Raw genomic sequence first — 16,214 nt, 5'->3', positions numbered from 1 at the left:
ACCCGTTAATTCAGCAGCTCCATTTCACATCCGTGGGTGACAGGGGAAGTGAGGCGACGGATCGGCCTTCTGATTTGGTTCTCAGTTTCTGAACGTGGTCACTGTCTCGGTGGGTTATTTTGGTCTCGGGCCCTGTAAAGTCCACAACTGTTTCATGGGACTATTTTTGTATGTCACCGGGTGAGATATAACACGGTTCCCACTTCACAATACTCTGATCACAGGTTAGGCGCGTCACTAGGAAGGCCATAGAGTTCTGGGAGCAGAGAACCTGATGCGGGGAATATGTGAATAAGATAAGCAAGATAACACCAAAAATACAGTTCCAAGGGAGGGAGGGACTCCATTGATAAGTTGAAGTCCGAACTGAGACGAGCCCCTTCTTGCCCTGCCCCCGGCACATCACCAATCGTCCCCTTCTCTCCGCACCTCGCCGTCCCCTCCGCCCGTCTTCTTTTGCAAGCTCGAGCCGATGGGGGGGCCTTCGCCCCGTGGCCGCCGCGCCACGACCAGCCTCGCGCTCCTCCTGCTCCTCGCGGGCGTCGCCGCCTGCCCCATCCCGGCTGTGCGCGCCCAGGCCACGGTGTTCACCGGGGACGTCAACGGCAGCGGCAGGGAGATCACCAGCTTCTCCTTCCCCGGGTTCGGGAATGAGCTGCAAAAGCTCGACAACCTGACGTTCACGGGCAACACCAGCCTCACCCAGCGCTCGCTGCAGATCACTCCGGACACGGGCAACAACCCCGGGAGCTTCCTCGTCAACCAGGCCGGCCACATCTTCTACTCGAGGAAGTTCGTGCTCTGGGAGGACAACGCGTCCAACTCCACCGCCGACGGCCGGCACGTCGCCTCCTTCTCCACGGTGTTCAAGGCCAACCTCTTCCGCTCGAACAAGAGCCTCAAGGGAGAAGGGCTCGCGTTCGTCGTCGCGTCCGGCAAAGACGGCGGCCCGCCCCCCGGCAGCTACGGCGGCTACCTCGGCCTCACCAACGCCTCCACTGACGGCAACGCCACCAACGAGTTCGTGGCCGTGGAGCTGGACTCGGTGAAGCAGTCCTACGACCCGGACGACAACCACATCGGCCTCGACGTCAACAGCGTCCGCTCCACCGTCACCACCCCGCTCGCCCGTTTCGGCATCGAGCTCGCGCCCGTCCCCAACGCCACCAACGACGGCAGCATCTACCTCTGGATCGACTACAACGGCACGACGCGGCACATCTGGGTGTACATCGCGCCCGCGTCCGCGAACGCGAACATCAGTAAGCCGGCGACCCCCGTGCTCAACGCGTCGCTGGACCTCTCCACGATCCTCCTGGGAAAGAAGGGCTACTTCGGCTTCTCGGCGTCCACCGGCGTTGAGTACCAGCTCAACTGCGTGAACATGTGGAACATGACGGTGGAAGTGCTCCACGACGACAGCGCCCCCAAGAAGGCTCCGTTGTCCGGCTGGAAGCTCGGGGTGGCCATCGGCGCGCCGTGCGCCGCCGCGCTGGCGCTGGGGCTGCTCGCCGGCCTGTACTTCATGAAGAAGCGGAAGAAGGTCGGGGACGACCCGAGCTCGGTGTTCAACAACGCCACACTCCTGCGGAGCATCCCGGGCGTGCCCAAGGAGTTCGACTTCAAGGATCTGCGCAAGGGGACCGGCAACTTCGACGAGAAGATGAAGCTGGGGCAGGGCGGGTACGGCGTGGTGTACCGCGCCACCGTGCCCGGGAATAACGGGCAGAGCGTGGAGGTGGCCGTGAAGCAGTTCTCCGGCGCCAACACCAAGGGCCAGGAGGACTTCCTCGCCGAGCTCAGCATCATCAACCGCCTCCGCCACCGTAATCTCGTCAAGCTCGTCGGTGAGGAATTCTTCGCCTCATGCCCTGCTCATTACATCCGATTTCTTTTAAAGTATAAACTTCTTACTATCATCATCTTTGTCTAATCTGCCGTGGCGTTCTTATCATCAGTGATGCCAAAAGTAGTCACATTTGAATTAATTTAGGTAGTGTCCAGGATATTTATTTCCAATATTCCATCAACCTCTTGTCTTCACTGCAAACGCCAATCCAAATCAGAATATCGGCACGGGGCTTAGCTTTCGACCTTTCACAATAATGCGGCGGACAAATGGTTCAGCGGGATGCTTAGCGCGGGGGTTTTCTGGTCTTACCCGTAATAGAGACAGCAACTTAGTCGTAAAATGCAGTGCTTTACGCACGTTGTTGTTACATGCTCGACAGCCATTTCCTTGGATCGTTGCGGCGTGAAAACGAAATCCTTCCAGGCTGTCGGTGTCGGATATGTGAAACGCAGCCTGTAAATGTGCACAACGTCAGATTTTTCGTGCGCACCTGCATTTGGGGGTAACGATGCCAGGGGGCGACTATTTGAATTCGCATTAGTCTATTTGAATTCGCACACGTAGCCGGTGAGGATAAACAATGCTGTAGAACAGTTCGGTACCAGTTGGCGCCTGGCTACAGAAATAATCTAGGACTAATTCGTGGTGATGATTTGGGCTGTGTGCCTGTGTATCGTCTTAGGCCTGGTTTGGTTCCTCTTGCTTATTTTTAGCATCCGTCACATCGAATGTTTAGACGCTAATTAGGAGTATTAAACATAGACTATTTACAAAACTCATTACATAAGTGGAGGCTAAACGGCGAGACGAATCTATTAAGCCTAATTAGTCTATGATTTGACAATGTATTGCTACAGTAAACATTTGCTAATGATGGACTAATTAGGCTTAATAGATTCGTCTCGCCGTTTAGCCTCCACTTATATAATGAATTTTGTAAATAGTCTAAGTTTAATACTCCTAATTAGTATGTAAACATTCGATGCTAAAAATAAGCAGAGCGAACCAAACAGCCCCCTTAGTTTGGGATTTGCGATGATGATTGGATCAGGGGCAATGTGCTGGCATATTATAAGCCGGGATGACATTTTGACAACGCAAAATTTGACCTGGCTTGCCCACTCATGTTCGTTGGGAGAAAAATATTTGGTAGTTGTAGAACGGCGTGCCTGGCAAACACTCATCTGCCGGCTCTGACTTTTAACTGCTGAGCAGCCACCTGCGATTTTCTCCAACTCATCGTGCATAGTACTTCATGTTACGAAGCAACAAATGGACTGACAGTTTTGAATGTCACGTCTGCATAGGCTGGTGCCATGACAACGGCGTGCTGCTGCTGGTGTACGACTACATGCCCTACGGCAGCCTGGACCGTCACATCTTCGGCGGCAAGGACTCGCCGGGGCTGGACTGGAGGCAGCGCCACACCGTCGTGGCCGGCGTGGCGTCGGCGCTCAACTACCTCCACCACGAGTTCGACCAGACAGTGATCCACCGCGACATCAAGCCGTCCAACATCATGCTGGACTCCTCGTACCACGCCCGGCTCGGCGACTTCGGCCTGGCGCGCGCGCTCGAGTCCGACAAGACCTCCTACACCGACAAGATCGGCGTGCCGGGGACGCTGGGGTACATTGCGCCCGAGTGCTTCCACACGGGGCGCGCCACGCGGGAGTCGGACGTGTTCGGCTTCGGCGCCGTGATCCTGGAGGTGATCTGCGGCCGCCGCATCTCCTGCTGCAACCCGGCCGGCTGCAGCCAGCTGCTGGAGTGGGTGTGGAAGCTCCACGGCGCCGGGCGCGTGCTGGAGGCCGTCGACCCGCGGCTGGCGGGGGAGTACGACGAGGAGGAGGCCGAGCGGCTGCTGCTGCTGGGCCTGGCGTGCAGCCACCCCAACCCGCGGAAGCGGCCCACGGCGCAGGCCATCCTGCAGAACCTGCAGACGCGCTCCGTGCCGCCGCTCCCCGTGCCCACGTCCAAGCCGGTGTTCATGTGGCCCGTGCCGCTCGTCGACGGGGAGGTGGTGGAGGAGGAGGGGGAGTACGGCGGCGAGGAGACGGCGGGGACGTCCATGTCGCACAGCGAGCTCACCAGCTCCGACGTGACATCGTCGTCGCACTACGCGTACGCGTCGTCGTCGGGGTACACCACCCAGAACTACCCGGTGAGCAGGGATGCGGCGGAGAGGGACGTGTCCACGGTTTGAGCGAGACGGGATCGAGCATGCAGCCGCCGGCAGGACGGGTCAATTGTGGCGGTGGCGCACGTGGGCGGGGATCAAGTTGAGCCCGGCACGGTCGGATTTGGCGCATCGACGAAGATTCGAAGGACGTGGAGCTGGTGGCAACGTGGCGAATGAATTGGAGACGATAAAAGGCGTCAAGAACGTGCAGGCGAAATCGCGGACAGGGTTTTCGTTATCAGAGAGCTTTTCCATTGTTACTTTGTGGTTAGTCAGTCCTTTTTGTCTGCAGTTGTTGCTTGGTTTTCTTCCTGGAAGCCATCACCTCTGTATGTAAATAGCCGTCGTCTCTGCGTGTCACTTTTGTCGGGCATTTTCACCATTAAGTGACCTATTATGTGCAGTCATATTTCCAGTACCAGCAGCAGCATGTTTCTTGCTTGCGTTGATTTTCGAGGATGTGCCATGCAGTAGCAGTGTCGGAGATAGGGAACGCATCATATTTCTCCGTTCTGCTTTAATTTAATGCTATACCCGTCACTAAATATATGATGTTTATGACAACCTATTTAGTCCAATGGATGGAGGGAGTATAAAACTACTCTTGCGGGCAGGTTTGTCCTACCTTGCAACCGTTGCCGTTGGTCATCTTTTTATTAAAAAAAAACAGCTACAGTTAATGCTAGGCATGCGGAAAGTGTAAGCACACTAGCACGAGTGAGCAACGAGATTACAATGGTGCCTAGTGAGCACTCTCCCCACCCTTAAAAGAACCTCACTCTTGAAAAATTTAGGCTGATTACCAAAAGTATAAAATGGCCTTACTAGTAGTGGTGGAGACAAGAGTTAGACTTAGGGAATTAGAGGGCGTCTTGCTTCTTCTTGCTACTCCATTTTCACCCCTTCTTCTTCTTCTTGCTCCTTTGACCCCGATAGATTTTGTTGGAGAGCTCTCCAAATCTACCACTGGTTACTTGCCCTCAAATTATTAGCCGTGTTCATGCTAATTAAATATCACATACACCTACTCAAAGGGGTAACAATGACAAAGAATTATGTGACAAATTTTGAACCACATGATGACTTTCCCTTTAGGTTAAAGAGAGTGTCCAGTGAGCTAGTAAGCCCATTCTTCTCCTTGAAAGTAGAAACAATGCAGCTAGTTGTTGGTCTAATCTTGCTTTCCCTCTCATTCCGTACAATTCCGAGACGAGTGAAATACATGGTTGTCCTTAAACTTGTCATAAAGTATTATATAGGTTTATAAAATTTGAAAATGCATATTCATGTACTTAAACTTTTCAAATGTGTCATCTAGGGCCAAAGTTCCCAAAATATCCTTAAGCTGCTAGCGTGGCACACATTGACAAGTAAAAACCATAGGGTATTTTTAGCATTTTCTATCTATAAGACCTACCTTAATAAGTTTATGGACCCAGATGCATATTTTCATAGTTCTTACTTCTTAGTCCTTGATTGACACTCTATTAACAAGATTAAGGACTGTCCGCGTGTTTCACTCTTAAACGGAAGTCTCCAATGTTGCTTCGAGATGGGCCTAGCACTCTTTCCTGTGCTGTGACACTCAATGGGTTCAAAAGAGGCGGCTGTATGTGAATGGCAATGCAGATGGTTAACCAACGAGCGGCCCACGGCGCAGGCCATCCTGCAGACGCGTTCCGTGCCGCCGCTCCCCGACTCCCCGTGGCCACGTCCAAGCCGGTGTTCATGTGGCCCGTGCCGCTCGGTGCTCGCCGCCGGGGAGGAGGGGGACTACGGCGCGGACGTCCATGTCGCACAGCGAGGTCACCAGCCCCGACGTCACCTCGTCGTCGCACTACGCCTACGCGTCGTCGTCAGGGTACATACAGCACCCAGAACTTCCCGGTGAGCAGGGACGCGGCGGAGAGGTACGTGTCCACGGTTTAAGCGAGACGGGATCGAGCATGCAGCCGCCGGCTGGTCGAAGCGGCAGGACGGGTCAATGGTGGCGCGCGTGGGCGGGAACATCAAGTTGAGCGCGGCTCGGTCGTCGGACTTGACGCACTGATGAAGAGTCAGAGGCCATGGCCCATGGAGCTGGGGTGGCAACGTAGCGAATGAACCAAAGACAATAAAGACGTCAAAATGGTGCCCGCAGAAGTGGAAAACTGCTTGTACGGGTAAATATACCCACTATCCTAGATTTTGAATTATCAGGCAAAATCATCGTCCTCTATATATCTTTGTAGAGATATATCTGTGTAGAGATATTTGATCTTTTCGATTCACTGACCTACTCCTACGCTGCTAGCAGCCTCTGCTCATAATAAAGCAGCTACAACGAGTAAGACATAAGATCAAGTTGACCTCAAGTCCTCGACTCAAGGCAGAAAGAGAGAAAAACTACCCTCCATTCCAAATTATAAATTATTCCAACTTTTTTGGAGAGTCAAACTATTTTATGTTTGATCAAAATTATAGAGAGAATCACAAAAAATTTATGGCACCGAATACATATATTATGAAAATATATTTGATGAAGAAACTAATGACACTTATTTGATATCCTGAATGTTAGTACTTTACTATGTAAATTTAGTTAAACTTGAAATGCTTTAACACTCAAGAAAATTAAAATGACTTATAATTTGGAATGGACGGAGTAGTTAGTAGCTACCCATAGTGAGTATTCAGTAGAGCCCGCATCAACCCATCCAGCCATTCTTCTTCTTCTTTTGAGCTGAGAAGAACTCTGCCATTGCTCTCCCCTTCCATCATATTAGTTTCTTTTCTTTCTTTTTTAAATCAGTCCATCATACGTAGTTTCCCGAACAGACCAACAAAATTGCTGCAAAGAAAGGCCTAACTGCGAGAGGGCAAAGCATCCTGCCAAACGCTTACTGTCAAATGGGCAACGGCTTTCGACTTTCGTTTCTGTCAACGGTTTTTCGAGAGAGAGAGAAGCGTAGGGGCTGGCAGACGTTGCCCATTTGACAGGATGAGAGAGATAGCGGTGATGGGCCTAACTGGGCTGGCGCTCAATGGGCTCAGAAGAGGCTTTGCTGCTAGAATTGAGCTCGCGAGTCCCGCGACCTGATCGTGGAAGGGCCAGCATGACAGCATCCGGGGAGTTCAGTTATGTTCAGGAAGCAAGCTGGCTGACACGCTAGTGTTGCTTGCTTAGCTTCATTGCAAACTGAAAAAACGCGTCTTCTTTCTTCAACGGGGGCTGAATGTGAATGGCAATGCAGAATCGCGGATGATGGTTAACCAACGAACGGTTGACTCCTGTTTTGAAGGCAATTCTGACGTGAGTACGTGACGATACAATAGTAGTATGCCAGTACAGCACCGCGAGTCCGCGACATGATAGTGGAAGGGCCAGCATGGCAGCATCCACCGGTGTTCAGTCCCAGCCAACACTGACTGCCTATATACTGCATCAAACCCCAAGCGAGGCGAGGTGCCCAATGAGGCAATGAGTCGAGTATGGCCACGTTTGCACTTTGCAGCACGGAAAACCAGAAAAAAAAACATGCGAAGCCAAACGGATGGGGACTGATCGTCGAAAGGATCCATGGGCCATGGGATGGGAGCGGGGGAGGCGCGCACCGGGGCCCAGCCCGCGGAAGCCGCCGTCACGTGCCGCGAAATGCCAACCGCTGCCAGTAGCCCAGTAGCCGTTGGGTCTGGCGACTCTGGGCTCTGGCCCCGCCGGGCACTAGCCGTGGCCGCAGATTCACCCTCCCTGACCCAGTGATTCCAGTGCAGTGCACCTGCCTGGCAGCTTCTCTCTGTTCGCGCCCACGTCGCGGCAGAGCGCTGAGGCCCGGAGGCATGGAGGGTGGAGGCCTCGCCAGTTCGCAGTCTGCCATGCAGCAGGATTACGATCGTGATCCTGGGCAGCCGAAGCGCCTGTCGGTCCGTATCTGATGGGCCGCGTCGCGATCGATCCGGTCGCGTCAGGCTGGTTCCACTTCCACACGCGCTCCAGCCTCCAGCTTGCGCTTAGAGCCTTTGGCACCATGCCACAATGACTCCGTGAGTTCATGACAGCTAAACGCCTCCTCTCTTCTCCCCACTTGAAGACAGAGGCTGGCTACATTCGCTTCCTTCTCTGTCGTTATAACAGGACGCGCAAACCGTGGTTGGTGAGGCATCGAACATTCGGATTTACAGCAATACAGCATGCTCCTCTCTCTGTTGCTTTCCATTCTCCCTTGTATAGCAGATTAGCAGCGGTTGATGGCCCCGTCACCTCTCTTTTCCTACCGCAGGACATGAGCGTGACGTTTCTCGTCTCTTTAATTTGCCACCTCAAGCGGGAGTAGCTGGCTTCAATTCAAGGATAGCAACCATCGAACTAAATATACCTGTAAAAACTGCAGCGCCAAATTAAAACTTTACGAGGTCCATTGCGTGTGAAACTTGCGTCTCAGCCCAGTTTTTATTTGTTCTTTAACCACTTGATGCTTGCTGTTCATTTCAGTCACGTGCCATTGGCGCCTCCGTGGCAAATACTATTCCTAGTTCACACGGTGTCTTCCGGGTATTTGGATCTTTAGTCCAGACTAAAATTCATGTCACATCGAATGTTTGGAGGCTAATTAGAAAGACTAAATATGAGTTAATTATAAAACTAATTACACAGATGGAGGCTAATTCACGAGACGAATCTATTAAGCCTAACTAATCCATCATTAGCACATGTAAACTGTAGCATCACATTGTCAAATTATGAACTAATTAGGCTTAATAGATAATTCACACAAATTAGTCTCCATCTGTGCAATTGGTTTTGTAATTAGTCTATGTTTAATACTCCTAATTAGTATCTAAACATTCGATGTGATAGGAATTTTAGGAGTGAGAACCAAACACCCCCTTCGTTTATGGCATTGCAATGCTCTTCAGAGCAGTCAGAGGATATAGTCCTCTTGTCTAAACAAAGGAAAAAATGTGAATTCATGGAGCCATTAATAACAAAGGGAAACTTACAGACTGGGCCATGGCCGTCCCATGCTGGTGCACGGGTTCGCAGGCTGCTGCTAACCGACAATGTGCAGCTCTAGCTACGAATCTATCACCGGCAAGTGGGATGCATTACTCTAGCTAGCCTCTCGCCGGCTTTCCTTGACCAACAACGGAACGTACAGCGCAGATGCAGAGCTAGATTCCTCGAATGGTTTCTCCCTTAGGGACTTGGACCCCACACCATACGTCCCTGTCGACATGGACGCCGAAACCACCGTATCACCTGGTAGATCTATCATCTACGGCGGAGCTCATCCTTTACTCACACGTCCATCTCTCTACATTTCTAGACCGCCGCGCAACGGTTGTCAGTCGTGCATAGAGGAAAAAAAAACACATGTGTTTCGTCAGTCACATAGACCACGATGGCACGATTAGATCGGTGCGGTTGCATATGAAGTTACCAGTGTGCACTAATTACTAGTAGCAGCAATAATTATATACGCAGAGATCAGACGGGCGGGGTATTGTTTGTTGGGTGATAGCTGTAGTTTGAACTCTGCACACGGGAGCGGCGGGATCCGGCATTCCAGCTCCGAGAACGCGATGGCGAGGGGGGTTTGCTAATTAGCGCGCGCCACGAGGCTTCGCAATAAGCGATTTCGGACATATATTTATGGCAAGCTGCTGTTTTGTCGGACCGCTCCCCTCTTTCTGTTTGTGAATCATCGGTGTTCCCCTCTCGTACAAATTTGCATACAATGTTTAAACAGATTTGTAGACAGCTATCTCAAGAAATTTATAAAAAAAAATTGGAGAAAAAGGTTTGGAAACAAACATTGAGGTCAGAACTTTAAAGAAAAACTTAGCACACAAAAATTTGGGGACAAAAAATAGGAATAAAAGTTGAAACAAAAAGTTATATACAAAACTTTGGAACAAAAATTTTCGAACAAAAGTTATATCAAAGGGGAAAAGAAAAGATGAAAAATCCAGCAAAGACTCCGACGGTCCGACCGCCGCTGCGTGCCGGCCGCTCCAGTCGCGGCTCCTACGACGCCCACCACCTTGAGCTGCGCTCTCTCTCTCCCACCACCACCCGCGGGCATCGCTCCTGATGCACCCTCCCACTCCCATCATTGCTCCAGCCATGCTTGCTGCCGCTCCTGTCGTGCCCATCGCCGCGAGTTGTGCCTACGCATGCAACTACCGTGGCTGCCGGCCTGCTGCACTGGGAGCTCGCTGCACCGTAGCCCCGAGCAGGCCACCCGCTCCCACACTCTCTCCCCTCCTCAACACCTTCTCGAGCTCGGTGATTTCATCGATAGATCTAGATCAGGTGAGGGAGGAGAAACGAGGAAGAGAATGAGAAGGATGCAGACACACAGTTAGCCAGCCGTGTGAACGGGGAAAGAGGATAAGTACGTGGAATAGTTGTGGATCCATTCACATGGAAGGTTAGAAAGGTGGGAAGCGGTGGACGCGGTCCAAGATCGAGCGTCGGGCCTAGTTTAGCTTTGCGTAATGAGGGGCATCTGGTGCGAACTCTACCGGATCAGGTGATGCGGTGACGGGCAGGTACTTGGTACTCCCTCCGTTTATCTTTATAAGGCACACAAGATTCAAACTTTACAATTTTTATCAATAATTTAGCAAAAAAAATTATAATATAAACTTGATATGGTTAGATTCGTAATCAAATGTACTCTTCAATGATTATAAGTTTATACCTATAAACAATATAACGTAAGATAAATGAACGATCAAAATGTAATTTAGGAGATCGTGTCAAGTCATATCACGCTTTTAAAACGGAGGGAGTACTCGTGGATGCTGCTTGCACACCGCCCACGCAGCTTGCAGAGGTTAGATCGAATCATTAGGATCCACGTCAGGTTACATGCACCGAGGATACCCCCGCCATTTGCCGGGATCTGGCCTCCCCTGAACACAAACTGCCGGCTCGTTTTGTTTAGGCACGGGTCGATGGTCGTGCTGTGATTCGGCTCGCCCAACCGCACAACGCACGGCAGACGGGCGCGTAGGCTGCAGAGGAAGGTTAGGAAAAGGAGAAATGATACCGCGAGTGTCCTGGAAAGCAAGAAAGTCGAAAGGCGGGGGACCCTCGCGTGTAAAGACGCGGCCTTGATGGGGGGTCGGGATGGCGACCTCTGCTCGTGCATGGTACAGGTGGAGGCGCTGCCGCGCCGGAGGCGGGGCCAGGGAGCCCGCGAGGAAGACGGGTAGATGGGGATGATGACGGCGGATGGCTCGTCTTCTAGGCGGAGAGTCGATGGAGTACGTGTAACGCGATCGTCTGACACGTCGTGCTGGGTTCGAAAGGTGCCTGGGAGTTGTATATGGGGAGCCGCGGACGTCGTTTGCTCATGTGCCGCCGAAGCGAAGCATCTACGCGGCTGGTGACACGTCGAGGGAGGCGGCGCCGATTGGGTCGTGGTCCGTGGAGGTTGTCCGAGTAACTCGGCCAGTCGGCGGCGTCGCCGTTAGACGAAGCCACGGCATCCACGATCTCCAATTCTGCATCCTCGGAGGCTCGGAGCGGTGGTCGTGGGGTTGGCTACTGCGTACTTACCTTCAGTTTGAAAAAACTACCGAGGACTCAGAACTGACTACTAGTCTCGGGCGGTCTGCGTCGGTGGCAACGTAACCAGGCGTGTGAAAGCTCCGTTTTCACTGAGCCGGAGCTGGCATCCATTTCTACCCGATTTCTTCCTCTTCGATTCTTCACCAGGCACCGCCAGGCTGCGACCACGGCTTACCAGCAACGCGTTTGGTGGGGACGCGTCGCATTACGCTGGCTGCGTACAGGACTTGGTACCGCACGAAGCGGCGCGGCGGTAAACGGCAGCCCACCAGCCGCCATTTACGGCTGCCCGACCCCGAGCCGGGCAGAGCAAGCTGCCATAACTCGGAAGCCAACCGGCCTTGACTGTTGCTTCGTGGCGCGGCCCCCATCCACCACCACTCGGCCGGCGCGCGTCCAGAAGCATCCCTCCGCCTCCCGTCCAGGCAACCCATACCGACCGGGACCCGACCGATTCCCGCACCACCACCAGCCTCGTCACCTTCTTTCTCCATCGTCACCTTCCATATTCTTCGCATCCTCCCATACTTTCTCGCCTTTTATCGCCGTCGATCCGGGCGCGTGTTCGGTGTTCTTCAGTGTCCGGGGGGACTTTGGAGAGCAGAGGAGAAAAGAGAGAGTGCTGCGGCGAGCTCCGGCCGTGCCTGGCAGCGTATCCGGCCGGTGCATTCGCGTTGGTCGCTACCCCGGCTGATAGCGCGCGGCAGCAGGGGAGGAGCTGCAATCGAGGTTAACCATGAAGTATAACGCAAGGAAAGACGCGGGCGGCGGCGGCGGCGGCGCGCCGTTCGCCATCCCGTGCGTCGACGTCAAGTCGTTCGTGGCCTCGCTCGCCTTCCTTACGCTCTTCGTGGCGTTCTGGCAGCTCCAGCCCTACGGCTCAATGCTCACCGCGGCTCGCACCTCCGCGTCGTCCCCTTGCTCCCTGCTCGCCACCACCGCCGCCGCCGACCTCCCGTCTTCTAACGCCACCGCCGGCGCAGCCGCGGACACGAAACAGCCGGCGGCGGTTTCAGGTACCACCACAGCCGCTGCTAATGCCGCCCACGTGCGTCTGGCGCGGCCGGCGCGGCCGGAGGATCCGAACAAGCGGGTGCTCCGGCCGTACGGCAGCGCAGCGGCGCTGTTCGTGCAGATGGGCGCGTACCGGGGCGGGCCGCGGACGTTCGCCGTCGTGGGGCTGGCGTCCAAGCCCACCCACGTGTTCGGCACCCCCTACTTCAAGTGCGAGTGGCTGCCCAACCCCACCGCCAGCGACCCCTCGCCGCGCCCCGTCCGGACCAAGGCGTACAAGATGCTCCCGGACTGGGGCTACGGCCGCGTCTACACCGTCGTCGTCGTCAACTGCACGTTCCCGTCCAACCCCAACGCCGGGAACGCCGGCGGCAAGCTCCTCGTCCACGCCTACTACTCCACCGCCTCCCGTCGGTACGAGCGCTTCGTCGCTCTCGAGGAGGCGCCGGGCTCCTACGACGAGTCCCGCTTCAGCCCGCCGTTCCAGTACGACTACCTCTACTGCGGCTCGTCGCTGTACGGCAACCTCAGCGCCAGCCGGATGCGCGAGTGGGTGGCATACCACGCTCACTTCTTCGGGCCCAGGTCGCACTTCGTGCTCCACGACGCCGGCGGCATCAGCCCGGAGGTGAAGGCGGTGCTGGATCCGTGGGTCAGGGCCGGCCGGGTCACCGTGCAGGACATCCGGGCGCAGGCGGAGTACGATGGATACTACTACAACCAGTTCTTGGTGGTGAACGATTGCCTGCACCGGTACCGGCACGCCGCCAATTGGACCTTCTTCTTCGACGTCGACGAGTACCTTTACCTGCCTAATGGGCAGAAGCTCGATGAGGTGATTGGCAAGCTCTCGGGGTACTCTCAGTTCACCATCGAGCAGAATCCAATGTCCAGCAAGCTCTGCGTGGAGGATCCAAGCAGAAATTACTCAAGGTTGGTATTCCTGTTTCCTCGTACCACATGCTTTACGTTGGTTTGATTCATACATATGCAATTACATTTTGTATTGAAAACTGCCCCAGTTGCTACAATCATCCTAAATTTACGCTTGTTTGTAGGCATCATGTTAGGGCCACAAGGAAACAATTGTTTCCTATTTGAGTAATCATACAGACATCCTCTGATTGGTTAAGAAAGCAAGTCGGTGGCTATTTGTTTATGCAATCTGTTGACTGATTTGGTAATGTGTTGTTCTTTGTGACCTTGCAACCCTCACATGGCCTTAGTTAGATTCCAACTGTGTTCTCTAAAGTCAGGTGCAAACACTCAGTGCATTTGTCCCTACTTAACCGAAGATTCTTGTGCAATGTTCACGCCGGAACTAAAAATCGTAGTAAGGCATTTGTTAGGTTAATATGTTTCAAATGACAGTGTGATGATATGCATAGCAAGTTGGTCATAAAAAGGTCATCTTTTAGTTTTTACAAGCTGAAAATGCTGTACAGATGAAATGTTTCTCATCACTGACTGAAAAATTAAAAACAACCTCAATTGAAAAAGGAAAACAGAAAAAGCTCTGCATACGTGCCTTCTGTACCACTTTCACTAAAATCAGAATTGCTGCTGATAAGTTTCTATCGCAGGTAATTATTTGATTCCAAAAGTTAAAAAACATTTTTTTGTCTTGCATATTATTTTGCTTCTCTCTACATGAGATTTTTTATTCCTTTGTTTCCAAATTGATAATTGATAATCCAGTAGGCCTCTTACTGTTCCATGCTAAAGCATCTTACACGTGTGCCCATTGATATGCAGAGAATGGGGATTTGAGAAACTCGTCTTCCACAACTCCATCACCAAAGTTCGCCGGGATCGCAAGTACGCCATCCAAGCTCGAAACGCTTACTCAACTGGAGTGCACATGTCGCAAAACGTCCGCGGGAGGACAACGCACAAGACGGAGAGCCTGATCAGATACTACCACTATCACAACTCCATCAACGTCATGGGAGAGCCGTGCCGTGAGTTCGTCCCGATGCCAGTTAACGGTAGCAAGATCATGTTTGAGAAGACCCCCTTCGTGTACGACGATAGCATGAAGCGAGTGGCGGGCGAGATCAAGCGGTTCGAGAAGGAGACCATCGGATCAGTTCAGACATAGTAGCAAGCTCGGCAACTGAAGGCTGACGGTACATATATACATTGACATTCTTTGGATGCTTCGGTTCATGCGGACCCTCGATCTGCTGCTGCTATTGTGCGGCGTTGCAACTTCATCTGGCCGGTCAATGGTGGATGGGCCTGTTAGGGGTGGTCCAAATGGTGTAAAGTTTTGGTCTTTATTGGCGTGACCTCTCTACAGAGTCGCTGCTGTTGCTGCAATTTCTTCTCTTTACCTTGTTATCCCTGTATCCCTCACATCTGTTTATAGTTCTTCTAGCCTTTTACTCCTAGATTAATTTATTCCAAATTCAGGAAGAAGAGGCATTTCTGATTCCTTCTCAACTGTGAGTTTCGAAAGGGTAGGGAACGATAAGCCTTTTCCCCAAGCGAGCATTCCTGTCAACTGACGGTTACTTGAAACTAGATTGCACGGTATTGTGCTTTTGCAGCCTCTGGGACACGGGGGCGGGCGGGGCGGGCGGGTCGGCGCCGTGCTTGCAAATCAGTATCATGTCGTGCATGCCGGGATGGGCTAGGCATCCAACTGACTGCGACTTTGCGAGTGATGGGAGGATGACGTGAAACGGAAAGAGTTGGGCGAGGGAGGAGCAGGAAGACAATTCACGCGTGACGGCTTGGGTGGCTCCATGTGCTCCCACGTTGGATTTGCCTCGCGCGCTGGCCGCTGGGCATGTCGGCCGTCGGTGGTCGCGCTGCTTTGTCCATCTGTTTACGAGCACTGCATCCTCCAGGAATCTGGAATCGGCTCACAGGTCACAGCGTGCATGCACTGTATGTACTTCAGAGAATATCTGAGCTCGCATAGTCAATGGGTGTTTGGATTAAGGTAAAAGTTTAGTCCATATCAGATCAAATATTCGGAGGCTAATTAGAAGGACTAAATATGAGTTAATTGTAAAACTAAATACACGGATGGAGGCTAAACGGCAAGACGAATCTATTAAGCCTAATTAATCTATCATTAGCAAATGGTTACTGTAACAGCACATTGTCAAATCATGGACTAATTAGGCTTAATAGATTCGTCTCGCCGTTTAGCCTCCATCTGTCCAATGGATTTTGTAAATAGTCTATATTTAATAATTAGTATCTAAACATTCGATGTGATAGGGGCTAAAGTTTAGCCGCGGGAAACAAATGGCCCCTTAGAGGTTGTTTGGATCTTTAGTCCGGACTAAAATTTAGTCACATCGAATATTCAGAGGCTAATTAGGAAGACTAAACATGAGCTAATTATAAAACTAATTACACAGATGGAGGCTAATTCCCAAGACGAATCTATTAAACCTAATTAATCCATCATTACACATGTTTACTGTTGCACCACATTGTCAAATCATGGACTAATTAGGTTTAATAGATTCGTCTCGCAAATTAGCCTCCATCTGTATAATTAGTTTTGTAATTTGTATCTGTTGGAGGGAAATATTAACGACCTCCTTGTACCCCTCAAACAACAATCATAAAGGCTCAGACCCACT

At 52.2% G+C, this 16,214-nt stretch overlaps 2 protein-coding genes across 2 annotated transcripts; both read left to right on the top strand.

The window, feature by feature from the left end:
• Positions 1 to 253: 253 nt before the first annotated feature.
• On the top strand, positions 254 to 4,455 carry LOC117835558 (probable L-type lectin-domain containing receptor kinase S.5). The gene is made up of 2 exons (XM_034714917.2): positions 254 to 1,847; positions 3,160 to 4,455. The coding sequence occupies exons 1-2, from the start codon at positions 473 to 475 to the stop codon at positions 4,056 to 4,058; spliced, it is 2,274 nt and encodes a 757-aa protein (XP_034570808.1). The 5' UTR covers positions 254 to 472; the 3' UTR covers positions 4,059 to 4,455.
• A 7,458-nt stretch (positions 4,456 to 11,913) lies between these two features.
• On the top strand, positions 11,914 to 15,054 carry LOC117862135 (galactan beta-1,4-galactosyltransferase GALS1). Its single transcript, XM_034745955.2, has 2 exons — positions 11,914 to 13,542; positions 14,365 to 15,054. Exons 1-2 carry the CDS (start codon positions 12,332 to 12,334, stop codon positions 14,708 to 14,710), a joined length of 1,557 nt encoding a protein of 518 aa, XP_034601846.1. The 5' UTR covers positions 11,914 to 12,331; the 3' UTR covers positions 14,711 to 15,054.
• The last annotated feature ends 1,160 nt before the right edge of the window (positions 15,055 to 16,214 follow it).

This window comes from Setaria viridis, chromosome 1 (assembly GCF_005286985.2).
Source record: "Setaria viridis chromosome 1, Setaria_viridis_v4.0, whole genome shotgun sequence".
NCBI classification, from domain to species: domain Eukaryota; kingdom Viridiplantae; phylum Streptophyta; class Magnoliopsida; order Poales; family Poaceae; genus Setaria; species Setaria viridis.
The sequence above is the reverse complement of the archived record's forward strand: the minus strand, read 5'-3'. Positions and strand labels throughout refer to the sequence as shown.

Coding starts and splice junctions, on each gene's coding strand:
- LOC117835558 (XM_034714917.2), top strand. CDS start 473: ATGGGGGGGCCTTCGCCCCGTGGCCGCCGCGCCACGACCAGCCTCGCG. Junction 1,848..3,159: donor TAATCTCGTCAAGCTCGTCG/GTGAGGAATTCT, acceptor ACGTCTGCATAG/GCTGGTGCCATGACAACGGC.
- LOC117862135 (XM_034745955.2), top strand. CDS start 12,332: ATGAAGTATAACGCAAGGAAAGACGCGGGCGGCGGCGGCGGCGGCGCG. Junction 13,543..14,364: donor CCAAGCAGAAATTACTCAAG/GTTGGTATTCCT, acceptor ATTGATATGCAG/AGAATGGGGATTTGAGAAAC.